The 12,750-nt window shown below is 48.6% G+C and overlaps 2 protein-coding genes across 3 annotated transcripts; one reads left to right on the top strand and one right to left on the bottom strand.

The window, feature by feature from the left end:
- Nucleotides 1-398: 398 nt before the first annotated feature.
- On the top strand, nucleotides 399-3,949 carry LOC119705526 (peroxisomal coenzyme A diphosphatase NUDT7-like). The gene is made up of 3 exons (XM_038148080.1): nucleotides 399-794; nucleotides 1,050-1,208; nucleotides 3,102-3,949. The coding sequence occupies exons 1-3, from the start codon at nucleotides 726-728 to the stop codon at nucleotides 3,483-3,485; spliced, it is 612 nt and encodes a 203-aa protein (XP_038004008.1). The 5' UTR covers nucleotides 399-725; the 3' UTR covers nucleotides 3,486-3,949.
- A 2,350-nt stretch (nucleotides 3,950-6,299) lies between these two features.
- On the bottom strand, nucleotides 6,300-11,940 carry LOC119705603 (hydrocephalus-inducing protein-like). Of its 2 annotated transcripts, XM_038148210.1 has the most exons (5): nucleotides 11,888-11,940; nucleotides 10,992-11,201; nucleotides 9,635-9,772; nucleotides 7,266-7,443; nucleotides 6,300-6,785 (listed from the first exon to the last, which is right to left on the bottom strand). In XM_038148210.1, exons 1-5 carry the CDS (start codon nucleotides 11,915-11,917, stop codon nucleotides 6,688-6,690), a joined length of 654 nt encoding a protein of 217 aa, XP_038004138.1. In that variant the 5' UTR covers nucleotides 11,918-11,940; the 3' UTR covers nucleotides 6,300-6,687. The 2 variants fall into 2 exon arrangements, with proteins under 2 accessions (XP_038004138.1, XP_038004137.1); XM_038148209.1 differs by having other exon boundaries at nucleotides 6,710-7,443.
- Between the last annotated feature and the right edge of the window lie 810 nt (nucleotides 11,941-12,750).

Genomic DNA, 12,750 nt, shown 5'->3' with positions numbered 1-12,750 from the left:
TCCCAGTTAGGGGATAATTGAAAGAGTAGACTCAGATAAGGAAACACACATCTCTTCAAAAATTTTACATTCTATATGTGTTGTATTAGACATAAATTGGAAATTTCATATCCCGTGGCACCTCAAAGCTCTGGATGTGTGGAGAGAATGAATGCTATCCTTAAGAACCATGTTACCAAATCAGTGATTGAAACCAGCTCAGCATTATTATGGATCAGAACTGCTCAAGAAAGGACATAGGAGTTTCTCCCTATGAAATCTTATGTGGGTTACCTTACCTGGGAAGGGAGGAGGGCTTGCCAATGGCTGAAACTAATGACTCCGAACTTATTTGCAGGCAATTGCAGTCTCTCTCCCAGATCTTAGAAGAAAAGAGTTCTTACCCTAAACAACTCCAGACCACCAACTCTTCTGTCCCTTCCCTTCCCATCCTTTTTTCTTGTTTTGGTCATGTCTTCAACCCTGCCCCTCTCCTGGTTCTGAGCAACACTCAACCAATTAAACAAAACACATCCTAACTACAGATAACAACAGATAGGAAACAGAACCAACCATTTCCATTCTTTCGCTCTGTAACCTTTTTGGGCGGAAGCAAAATGGTATTTCCTCTCTCGCGGGGACGTTATTGAATTGTGTCTTTCAGCAGTTTTTGCTCTTAGAGTATTTAAATCTTGCTCTACAAGTTGTCTGTCTGGATTCATCTGTCAGTCATTTACATAAACAAGATGATGCAAAATGTGAACTTTGACATACTCAAGCAGAAGTTCCAGCACAAATTACACAATGCTGTACAGGTACAGTGTCTTTTTTGATGGTGAGCATTCATGGACTAGCAGGGGAGGGCCTCAGCGTTTTCCTAGGCAGCTACTCTTGCTAAGGCACGTTTCTTCTGCTCTGCAGAAACCTTAACCACCACTTCCAGCTTCCTTGACTGGAAAGATAAACATAAAGGGATGCTGCAATACCAGCATGCATCTGTGTGGATGCATCTGTGTGGATCCAAACATAAACCTTGTCATATTTAACAGCAGTACTCCTTTACATTCTAGCTGAGAAGATCACCAGGGGAAGTGTGTTTTCCAGGAGGTAAAAGGGAGGCCACAGATAAAGATGACGTTGACACTGCTCTCCGAGAAGCTAAAGAAGAAGTGGGTCTCCAGCCAGAGCAGGTGGAAGTCATCTGTAAGCTGATGCCTGGACTTGATAACGTAAGTCAGCCTATCAGTACAGAATAAGTTTGGGTGCTTTTCGCTTGTGAGGCTGGCGGTGACCTTGTCAAACCTGGAACTGCCAAGAGGCGCCGCTTCTTCACGTGCACAGCCTGTGTGTCCAGCAGAGCCCAGGGAAAGGGTTCTTGCTCAGTGTTTGGTGTTGGTGAGACCAGCTCTGGGCCCCAGTCAGTGACTCTGGAGTACCACACGGGCAGCGCTGCCCCGGCGAGAGTTTAGCAGAGAGCCATGAGCGCCGTCACGGGGCTGCAGCGAGCGGGTGATGAGCAGACAGGTGACACAGGTGGGCTTGCTCAGCTTGAAGGCTAGCAGGGCTTTTGGCTGCTTTCCTCTCCTGGGCCGTCAGAGAGAGGCCGATACCAGAACTCTTCTTGAGGCAACGGACACAGCAGCAGCACGGACATTTTGATGAGATGCAAGAAAGAAATCCTCTTCCCACGAGGTCAGCCCGTGGTGGAGCAGGTGTTCCTGGCAGGCTGTACGATCTCCGTGCCTGGAGCTGTGCAGAGCTCACTCACCCGGCAGGGTCGCAGCGGCTGCTGTAGCCTCACAGGTGTCTCGTTCGGTGTCTGCTGACGCCAGGGCTGTGCAGACAGAGGGAGCACCAGAGGGCGTGTGCGCCAGGATTGTGTGCATCGTCTTCCTCTAGCACGGAGACTCCCAGAGCTTCTTTGGAGTGGAGGTCACCAGTGGCAAATTAACAGGTTCTCAATTTCAACAGCAGCGTTCAGTATCACGTAGGATCAGTTTTCCCACAGAACAGAGGATTTGCTGTTTCTGAAGACTATTTTGGTTCACCAGGTAAAACTCTATAACTGTGCCTCCTGTTCTATCTGTTAGCAATATCCTCTCCCCATTAAGAAAGGGAAAGAAGTACTTTTGAAATGGTATTGAAAACAGCTTTATTTAACTACTTCAATTACAAGTAGTTTCCACACAGATAGCCTTAAAGCCACATAGTTCAGAGGCAGTGTGTAAAAAGGATCAAGTTTTCCCTGTTTTCCAGACAGTGACTTCAATCAGTAGGAGAGATAGTGTGGGTTTTGGACCATGAACATTGTACATGCCAGATGATACTCTGGCTCCTCAATATAGACAGTCCAGGTGCTGCTGACTTGGACGGAGTCTTTCCAGACTTGAATCAAATAGCACAAACACTGTTTTCCTCCTTTCTACAGGACAGTGGTCTTTGTTAGTGTGAATAAATGGAACTAGCAATGTATCCTAAAGAATTCTGGTGTTCTGTTGATGCAAACTATGATTTCAGTGATTTTGCCGTCCCATGGAAGAAGTGATTACATTTAGAATATAAAATGTCCGTAAATAAGGTGTTTATTTAATAAAAGTGTTCTATTTTATGGCTAAATATATTGCAATAATATTTCTGTACCTCTAGAAAAATACTCCCCTATTCTGGAAAATTCCTGTATCTCGGGAAAACAGTACAGAAATAGGATGAAGGATATGGAAAGTCTGGATTAAAATCAGAATTTAAAAACGTCAATAAGGAAGACCCATGAGAAAGCATGCATGCTTTTTTACTTCTGTAGCAAACTGGCAAGCCTTTTTAACTGCTCTGATTATACAGGATGAACAGAGTATTTGTAAAGTCATTTTTGACAAATACAAAAATATGATTTCTAATTCTTCAAGTCAAATTACATAGCTTGCCATTAGGGGGACTAAATTGCATTGCAGTTGAAAATAGTTCATAGGCTTCTTGTACTCATTTTCTAACAATGAAATGGTTTTTTAAGTAATGAACTTTAAGTAATTTCTACTTTACTCAAACACATAAGTGTTTGAGGGTTTTGTTGATTTTTTAAAATTCACTTATTTATTGGTTGGTTTTTTTTTTCCCTCTCTTTTTAGATGAATAACTTGGTGACACCAGTTGTAGGATTTATAGAGGATACATTCCAGGTCACTCCTAACCCAGATGAAGTGAGCGAGGTTTTTGTTGTGCCTTTGGAGTACTTTGTCAAGCCCTTAAAGTACAAGACCTTCTCTTATAAAACCTCCTCAGGTTACTCAACTCGCATACACTGCTTTATCTACGATGACCAGGAACAGAGAAAGTCATTCAAGATATGGGGACTGACTGCCCACTTTGCTCTATTTCTTGCTCTTGTAATTTTTGGAGAGAGACCTACCTTTGAAGTGGATTATGATCTTGACAACTTACTTTCATCCTCTGAGAGCTACTTCATTAATTTGTACGCATCTGTACATGAAAGAAAGAAGAGTAATCTGTGACAACTTGGTCTGGCCATTAATTTACTTTGAAAGGGGAAAAAGGAGGTTGGTTTATTTTCTTTGTACCTATTTTTTGAAAGCTACTCTTGAATTTCTTTGGCCTTGGGAACTTTAGGTTGCCAATCCCTAACTAGATTCCTACAGTTTTTAACCTAAGAGTGAGAAGCACACAATATTTTTGTGAAACAGACTTTGCAAAGGTCTGTTTCAGGTCCTTCTCAGTTTCGGTGCCTTTGTTCTGTCTGATCAGAGATACTTTCTGTGCTTTGCTTTATCTATAATGAGATAACACTGTTTGATAGAATTTGGGTCTGTTTGAGTTAACCTATGACAGCTTTTGGGGGTCTGCCTGCCTCTTACACGTGCCCTACATGGACAGCGTGATCCATACAGTCTTGTGTGGTATCTTTGAGCACTTCCAGAATGCACAATAAAAATACAAAAGGTTTCAGGTGCTTTCACAATCCTGTTTTGTTTTGCTTGGGCTTGTGGAGGGAAGAGGGCAGGTCAATATGTGCAATGGATTTTGGTCAATTTAACATTTCTCACGAGGCAATTCCATAGGCTAGGGAAAACTTAGGATACAGGACTGAAGTTTGTCCCTCACCATGTTGTTATCAAATCTCACTCAGCTGCTGGCAGGAGTCTTCTCCAGGAAGAAAAAGGGAGGTGAGGATTCCCAAGGACAACCCACCAAACACAGAACAAGGGAGAGCGGCTCAGAATGTACAAAACAAGCCCCTGAAGCATCCTCAGAGACTGACAGTACACAGGAGGAGCCTCTGAACATTTAATGACTGAATGCTCCATGCCAAATACACTGCAACCTGAAGGCAACAGAGAGCAGTATCAATTTGAGTCAAGAAGTTGTTAGGAAAATTAATCCACAAACATCAGAGGTTTGTGGATTACATCCTCCAAAAAGGAGACAGAGGAGTCCTTTTTCTTTGTCCAAAGAAAGGGAGAGGCCATGGGGCATTCCCCTGGCATCTCTCCAATTTTTGGAGGACGCAGCCTCCCTTTTTCTCCCAGTTTCCCGGCCGCATTTCCCTTCTCTCTTTCCCCATTGGCTGAGGTACTTGAGAGGTACAGACTTCCTGACACGCCAAAGATTTCCCTCTAATGTATAACCCTCCCTTTTAATTTTTAATTCTTATGGAATTCAGGGGTTTTCCTTCCCTATTGTTTCTTTCATCTTTCAATGTCTAATTTCATTTATCAGCAAACCTAAAGTTTATTTGTAAAAGCAAGTGTCTTTTTCCATTCATCAGTCAGTGGAATCCTTCCCATTGTTTCTTTTCTCTCCCGGTGCTAGTTTTATCTACCAGCAGACCCACAGCTTCTTTGTAAAGACAAATCTGCTATTCCTCTCAAAATCAATTACCATGCTAGCACAGCCTGGCAAGTACGTGATCCCAGCTAGAAATCCCCATGCCTTGGCACAGCTGGCAGGTGTGCAGTTAGCTGGGAGCCAGAGAGCTGCAAAAGGGGTGCTCGTGGGGATGCTCCTCTTGTTAAACTCAGAAGCAAAGCGGCACAAGTTAGAGCAGTGATTTTCACTTTAGAATACCTTGGCCTTTGGGAGTGCACCTCACAGAGGCTGCTCTTCTGGAGTTTGGATCCCATTATTGATGGGAAAGCGGCCAGAAGGTAGAGGAAGAGCATCAAGCCCAGCCTGGCAAGGTTCCCTTGTGTCTGGCAAGGAGCAAGTGCTGAAAGGCTCGTGCCACCCTCCTCCTGTGTCACTTGAGCTCCTTGCATGTCCCAGCAGCTTCCTGGTGCCTCTGACTGCAGATCCAACTAAGATCCAGTCATGGCCAGAGATAAAATCCTGAAGTAGCTCCATAGGTGCCTTCTTGCTTTGTCCCTGTGACTTCTGCAGTGCCAAAGACTGTAAACCTGCAGGTTTCTAGCCAAAGCGGCTCAAATTACAGCCCTTTAGACCTGCTTGTGTTTTATACTGCATTGACAATATGCAGATACTGTATTAGCAATAAGTTTAGCCATAATGATCCACATGATCAGTGTCATACATCTCACACGTGACCAAGAGTGTTTTCTCTCCGAGTGTGCCACAATCCCCAGTGCTATCTGGGCCAAAGTACCACCAAGGTACCGTGTTTGCTATCAGACTGTCATCCATGATCATCATAAGGGTGTCACTGGCTTCATGAGTTTAGAGTATTAGCTATCCAATTCCAGTGGCAAGGGACATGGTGGGACATGGGTAGTGGTTCAGGCTGGCTAGAAAAGCTCCGGGTGCTTCACAGAGGTGGAAAGAATCCAGTTCTCTGTCCTGAAAAGCTTCATCTGGGAGAAGAGGAAGACTGCGCAGGATCTCATGAAATTTGCATCGTGCCTGGGCAGAGAGCTCAGCATTCACAGATTTCTTCCCCTAAGACAGAATTTTCCCTGCTTTATTGGTAAACAAGCTGTGTCTGCGCCAATCCTCGAAGTTCTTATGGCTCAGTAGGTTCTTCAAAGAGCTTCCCAGTTCCCCTTGAACTTCTCAAGGTTGGTCTTCTGAAGAATATTTGGATGATTCACTTTCTTTATCCTCAGCTGAAATCTCAAGGTCGGCACTCTCACTGGAGAAGAAACCACATCATCCCCATCAAACAACTATAGAAATAGCTTTTTTTAAATAAATAATCTTTTTTACCGCTTAACCTCTGTATTCCAGGACAGGAGAGAAATGCTTTGTGGAATCATTCACCAATAAAAAAATGTAAATGAGGGCTATCATCAATAAGGCCATTTGGAGATCACAAAGTTCACCAGTTCAGTTGCCCTTCTTGCCATTTACACAGCAAATGAAGAAGAGCTTGCTGGTGCTTGGCCCTTCGCTGACTCTGAATATTCTGCTCACTTGATAGGTATAAACACTTGAATACAAATATTTCTCTCAGTCGCAAAAGAGAACACACCACAAGCTCTCCAAATTCAGCAAGTGGCCCAGAAATGTCATCATCTGATTATGGCAGTATTTGTCTGAGAGCTCAAAGTATGGAGGATGGGCTGGCCACAAGCAAAGGCAACTTTGGGAGGGAGCACAGCTGCTACTCCTCCAATTCCCCAAGTGGGAATAACCCTCCCACCTCTTCCACCAGACCCAGCATGCTGCTGGGGGAGCCCCTCAGCTGAAGAGGCCCTGGGGAGATGTTGGACACCTGCCTGTTGTTCAGCTGTGACAATCAGTGACTCAGTCAGTGACTCCATGACCACAGATGGCGACAGATGATTCATCCTTTTCTTCTTCCTCTGGGTTTTTCTCTTCCTCTTGCAGTATCTCCTCCTCTTCTGAAGGAAAAAATTATCCATGAATAGAAGACGAGGCACACTGCCAATCCCATTTAAGGTGAGAAGTCCCACTTCCCCAGCACTGGCCTCTCCCAGAAACAAAGGATGCTGCTGCTCCCCTCTGAATCCTCATGTTCATTCTCACTTAGCTTCCTCCTCCCAGGGGATCATCTCATCCCCTGCAATGTCACGCACATCCAACCCTGCCAAAAGCCCTGCCAGCCTCCCTTACAGCTTTCCCAAGCTTTTCTGCCTAGCCATCATCTTTGCAGGCCTTTCCAAGATGCTGGGAAAAGGATCCTGGGAAAAAGCCTAAATGGACTCAGCCGCTCAAAACTCAGGAAGCAAGCAGAGAGGCCAAAGTGTTGCTCTGGCAGCCCTGCAACTTCCACACTTGGGGAGATGGGTGTGAGCTGCCCGATGTGCAATGGTAGGGGGAAAAACCAGGGATCTTCCTGGGAGATGACAGATAGTGCTCACCTTCCCCCATCCTGGGTCGGTTCTTGGTAAGCCTGGGGAAGGTCCCCGTTCCTTTCAGGACGATTTCTGCCGGTTCCAGGAAAGCCACTTGGATCCGGAAAGTCCTGCGGAAGACTCCTTGCTCTCCTGGCAGATAATAGACTGTGAGCACTTGCTTCTTGCCAGCTGCAATGGAGCCCTGCAGGGACAGGAGAGGAGGAAGGGACTGCATCAAAGGTTTGATGGGGGATGGCTCAGGGGACAGACAGGCTGAGGAGACAGGTTCTCATCTAGCAGAAACCATCAGGCCACATCACTTTCTACCTTCCTTGTGCCCAAAAACCCTGGGGTGCAGTGTGCCCTCCTGAGCTCTCGCAAGGCTGCAGCCCCAGCAGAGCCTGATGTGAGCACAGCTCTGCTGCTCGTGGCATAGGCCCTCTGCCAGCAAGGGTCATGCCCAAAAAATAGAAGCTCTTTTGCCAGGCTCTGTGGAAAAGGAGTGAAGTGCCTGCACTCTCAGGAGGGCCAAGTAGCCCCTGTCACAGCACACCAGCAATTCCAGGCTGGTGTGCAAGGGCCTGACCCCTTATTAATGATCCCAGCAAAAACACCTTCTGCCTCTGCAGTTACACCATCCTGACTCATGGCTTCTTGCACACATAGACCTCTGGAAATGCTGGAGCAGAGACTTGGATGAGATCTGGGGATGAGAGCAGTGGCAGGAAGGGCCATCCTCCTCTCTGGGCTTTCAGAAATGCTGTCCAAGCCCCAGGCGGGGCTCACAGCAGCGAGGTTGAAGGGAAACACGGCTCTGGGTGACAGGACACAGCTGCTGCTCTCCTGTGCTCCCCCCTGCACACCAGGCTGGGCCCTCGGCTCCCCATTCCTGTCCCCAGTGCAGGGAGAAACAGCTGAGCAGGACAAACCCTGCCCCTGGGTCTCCTGAGTTACTCTAGCACACAAGAGGGCTGCAGCCAAAGGGAGCCTGGCCAAGCTGCCAGCGCCAGGATGCTGCTACAGCAGCTGAGTGCACGGCCCACGCAGAGCTGTGTCTGCAGATGCTCGCAGGAGGAGGGCACCAGCGGGTCACCCCTTGCACGAGACATGCATGCAATAATGAGAAAGCCATTTGCCTTGCCTTTGTTGCGGGGGGTGTTTTGGATTGTAATTGGGTCCTAGTAGTCAGTTTTATAACACCTCTGCCCCCCCCCCATTTTGTATTGTTACGGCATATTTTATTTTACTACCAATGTAATAAAACACAATGCAACCCCACAAAGTTTCCTTCGCCCCCGTTGTTGGTTTTGCCCTAGTTGTCCATCTCCCCAAAGCCCTGCCCTTTTGTTCCCTGTTCCTCCTGCCATTGAATGTCAATCCCTTCCCACGCCTGCCCCTTTCTCCAGAAACTTGCCTATGAATTTTGTATCCTTCGAGGCCCCATTGGTTTGTTTCAGTTGTTTTCCTCCTCTGCAATCCCCTACTGGTTTAGACATTGTATTTCCCACCTTGTGTTCCACCCCCAGTTTCTGCCAGCAGCTAAAGAGAGTATCCTCCCCCGGGACCTCCCCCGTTTCTAAGTTGATGTATGCCTTTGTTCGGTGTCTTTCTGTCCCTGAGCCTCTGGGGAATAAACACCTTTGCAAAGCATACAGAAGACCTGTCCCTGTTGCTTGTCCCTGCCCTGGACGCACTCCACCCGTGCCTGGAGCAGCTGTGCCCTACAGCCCCACCCCGGGTTCCACAGCTCTCGCCGTCGGCGTCGGGAGCCAGCCGGGCCGAAGAAATCCGGCACCGCAGCACCCCTTCCCATTCCAGAGGGGGCCAAAGGCAGGGAGGCTGCTGAAGCTCCAAGACATCCAGGCAGGCCTGAGAAGCTAGGATGGGGGGATGCTGCAACCTCTTCTCCACGCTCTTTCAGCCCCGCTCCTCTCCGGCCCCCTCAGTGCCCCACAAAGCTCCTGCAGAGAAGCAAAGCTGCAGGAGGGAGGGACCAGCACAGAGGCTGTGCAATTTCTGGCAAAGGAGCTTCAAGCCCAAGCAAGGAATATGTAAATGCTGCTTAGTGCTGGCAGCAGGGAGGCAGGGACAAGGAATAAAGTGATCTTCAGAAGAGCCAGCAGCACCCAGCTCCAGTATCAGCACAGCCAGAGAGCTGAGCACTTCTGCCTCTGGCAAGTGGCACCTGCCAGCCAAGGCCATGGGGGAGTCTGTTAGGTGAGTACTTGCTTGACCTCTCTGCCCCCAGCAGCAATTGCTTGCAGCCCTATCTCTCAGGGCTGGGTTTGGGGTTTCCTGCCCACTTTTTTCCTTCTTTTTTCCCCCTTTTTTTCCTTTAATTCTCTCCTGGGCTGCCTGACACAGGGCCAAAGCCAATGACTTGTGCTACTCACTCTCTCGGGCACGACCACGGGCACCCCAGGCAGAGGCTTTGCTGCAGTGCCAGTGCTGGAGTCTCGCACCACGTAGTTGAAATTCATAACCCCGGTGTTCCGCAGGGTGATCTTTGCTTTGAGGACTTTGTTAAACACCTGGAGAGAGGAGGACAGAGGAGTGAGAAGTTACACATACAGGCCTGATGTTGGCAATCTCCTTCCTCTTTCATGGTGCCGACAGCCACGATGCAACCACACAACTACCGAGAGGTGGTAAAACCATGTAAAGGCCAGTAATAAATGAACCAGGGGACCAGGTCCTCTGCACTCGGAGGGGTCACCAACAGCCAGGAGAAACAGAGGAGGTGCCACTGAGATGTGTGAGACAAAAGCTTATGAAGTTAAGGAATGAAAGTTGTTGGTTCTACATATGACGTTAAGGAACGAAAGTTGTTGTTTGTGGCTTGGATTTGTTCAGGTTGGTTTGTTGTGTTGCTGTGAGCTGGCAGAGGGACGGGGTTGAAGACCTGGCTAAAAGGAAGGAGGATGAGAGGGGAGGGGGCAGGAAAGCTGGCGGTCAGGGAGAATGGAAGTTCCCGAGTACCCTCCAAGGGGAAGGGGCCAGGGACTGTCCCAGCCAGGTCCAAAGGGGATACAAAGATTGCCGTTTTGTTGGAGGCTGGCTTTGCTGTCTCCGGGGACAGGGAGACACACACCCAGCTCAGCTGAATTGTTACCAATGAACAGTTTTCTTTTGCTTTGACAACTTTGTCCCCATTTAATTGCATCTAAAAGGTAGCGCATTTCTGAGAGGCATTCCAGAAGAAAAGGCATCTTTGTGCAAATACTGGCAAGAAACATACAGGTGACAAGAGAGACACCCAGGACAACACAGGCAGTGCCAGCAACTGGAGGTATCTGTGGACTTTGAACTGAAAAGAAGTGGGGATTTTTCTGGGACATTGTCTTCAGCTACTGAAGTGACTGAAAGCCCAAGTTTCTCCCTGGATTATTGTGTGGATCGAGCAAGAGCGTTAGACAAGAGCACCTCCTTGGAGCTCAAGCTTTAGGAGCGGATCAGGGGAGGGATATCTCAGGGACATGTCCCTCCGGACATCTTCACTGGGACCCTTGTGTTCCCCAGGAGGCAGTGTTAGGTGCCTTGAAGAGGACGGTGTCATATCCCTCGGCCAGGGGGAAGGGAGAGGAGGGCTGGAGATGGCCATTTTAAACCAGCTTGGATGCTGGACATATCTCTCAAAGGCTGTATTCTAAGCCCCAGAGCCAGCAAAGGAGCAGAGAAGGGGAGAGCGCCTGGGATGGAGGTGGCCATGATGCCAAGACAAGGAGCTGTGCCGGGAGAAGCCTGTGGTACCTGCAGCCCCCAGTCAATCTCCTCCACGTCCAGGTGGTAGCTGGGGCGCGAAGCCTGCCCGCTCAGCTCCACCTTGTAGGTGGGGCCTCCCTCCACGTGGCACAGCGCCATACAACGGGCGATGATGTTGGCGTGGCCAAAGAAGGTAAAGATGACCTGATGGCTCTCTCCTGGCTGCAGCTCACCATACAGTGGCAGGACATCAAAAACCTGGAGGGAGGGGAGAAGAGATCGAGATGTTCAGAGTGGAAAGGGATGCAGAAGAGCAGCTGTGTCTTGAAATAAAGTAGAGTCACAGCTGGAGGGGTCTATTGCCCAAACACAGCCAGAATCACCCTAGTCTCATCCTGCGTCCATGCCACTGACCAGTGGTGGGACCATGGGGAAAATCTTCTCCCATAATCACTTATCCATGAGTATACACTACATTAAAGTCAACTGGAATGTCTCCGTGGCAGCAAGAAATTCTCTCTGCTGCAGAACTTGTCTTTGGAAACACTTCTCACTGTCTTCAGAAAAAACAGGAGACTTGGAGGCGGGAGCCCTTGCAGCTGGGGGAAGGCTCATCTGACTTCTGAGGCCTTTCTCCCTCTCTCTGACTTACGTGCTGTTCTCTCAAGCTGCTACAGCCAAAGTTCCTACAAAAATGTCCTGTCAACCACCTGATGAGGTAAATGGGAGCAATGCCCTCCACAGGTGCTGCACGGGGAGCATCCTGGGGCAGCCCTACAACACGTCCCACATGGCCTCTCCAGTGACCACTGGCTTCAGCAGAGCTTTGTGATGGACTTGGAGGGATGGGAGGCCCCTCTGTGAGCAGTGCTGAGGGCCACCAGTGGCAGTGGGGCTACAGAACCGCTTCCCACATTGGAAACGTGAGACAAATTCCCACTTACCTCCTGCATTCCCACGTTGGGGGGCCCCATCTCTGAGAATCGACTCAACCCCCTCATCCTCACTGGGCGCTGAGACTCGCCAGGAGTGGATGACAGCACCTGGAAAACAAGCACCATGGGCTGCAGTGAGCTGGCTGGTCTGAGCAAGATCACGCTGCTGCAGGCTCCACCACCTCACCACACCAGGAGCAGCTGAAAAGGGAGCTGGGCACAAATCAAGTGTGAAAATGTCCAGGCCATCAGTCAAATGTGGGTCCAAGCCCACCCACAGGTGAGACCTGGGCTCCACCTGCACTTCCTACATCAAACTTGCGTGAGGGACCTGGGCGCCCCCAGCACTCAGGCAGGGAGGGTTGGAACTACATAATCTCTGAAAGTCCCTTCTAAGCCAAACCATTCCAGGATGGCCACTTGAATTTCCCTGGTTTACTTGTGCATACATGGCAACAACCAGGAAATCAAGCGGATTTTGTGCTTCTATTTGAAAACATTCGGCCACACTGTTCATTGTATCTACAGGGCTTTGTTTCTCCTGACTCAGAAAAACTGTGCACTGTAGAATCAACTGGTATTTGTGTGTGAGCAGGTACAACCCTTCTCCTGAAACCTGATGCCAATACTGGGCTTTTGGGAAATTCTTCTGCTTCCTTACATCTTTATTTTTATTGCCCCATGAGCAGCCTCTGTTCCCCCGACGCAGAACAAGGGGCCGCTTCCCACTCCAAAGTACTAATGTTCACCAGGCAAAGTGGCAGATCAAAGGCCTTTTTCCTTCTTTGCAAGAAGAGACAGTGACTTTGCAAAGTCTTGCTTTAGAAAAGACAGCTCTGGAGCTGTCCCTGCAATACCAGCTTTTGGGTGAA

Source organism: Motacilla alba, chromosome 11, assembly GCF_015832195.1.
Source record: "Motacilla alba alba isolate MOTALB_02 chromosome 11, Motacilla_alba_V1.0_pri, whole genome shotgun sequence".
Classification (NCBI taxonomy): Eukaryota; Metazoa; Chordata; class Aves; order Passeriformes; family Motacillidae; genus Motacilla; species Motacilla alba.
The sequence above is the reverse complement of the archived record's forward strand: the minus strand, read 5'-3'. Positions and strand labels throughout refer to the sequence as shown.

Excerpts from the sequence above, each read along its gene's own strand:
- LOC119705603 (XM_038148209.1), bottom strand. The coding sequence starts at position 11,917 with ATGGGGCCCCCCAACGTGGGAATGCAGGAG. Across the intron at positions 11,202-11,887 it reads CCAACGTGGGAATGCAGGAG|GTTTTTGATGTCCTGCCACT; the intron begins GTAAGTGGGAAT and ends CCCTCCCTCCAG. Across the intron at positions 7,444-9,634 it reads CCGTGGTCGTGCCCGAGAGA|GGCTCCATTGCAGCTGGCAA; the intron begins GTGAGTAGCACA and ends CTGTCCCTGCAG.
- LOC119705526 (XM_038148080.1), top strand. The coding sequence starts at position 726 with ATGATGCAAAATGTGAACTTTGACATACTCAAGCAGAAGTTCCAGCAC. Across the intron at positions 795-1,049 it reads AATTACACAATGCTGTACAG|CTGAGAAGATCACCAGGGGA; the intron begins GTACAGTGTCTT and ends TTTACATTCTAG. Across the intron at positions 1,209-3,101 it reads TGATGCCTGGACTTGATAAC|ATGAATAACTTGGTGACACC; the intron begins GTAAGTCAGCCT and ends CTCTCTTTTTAG.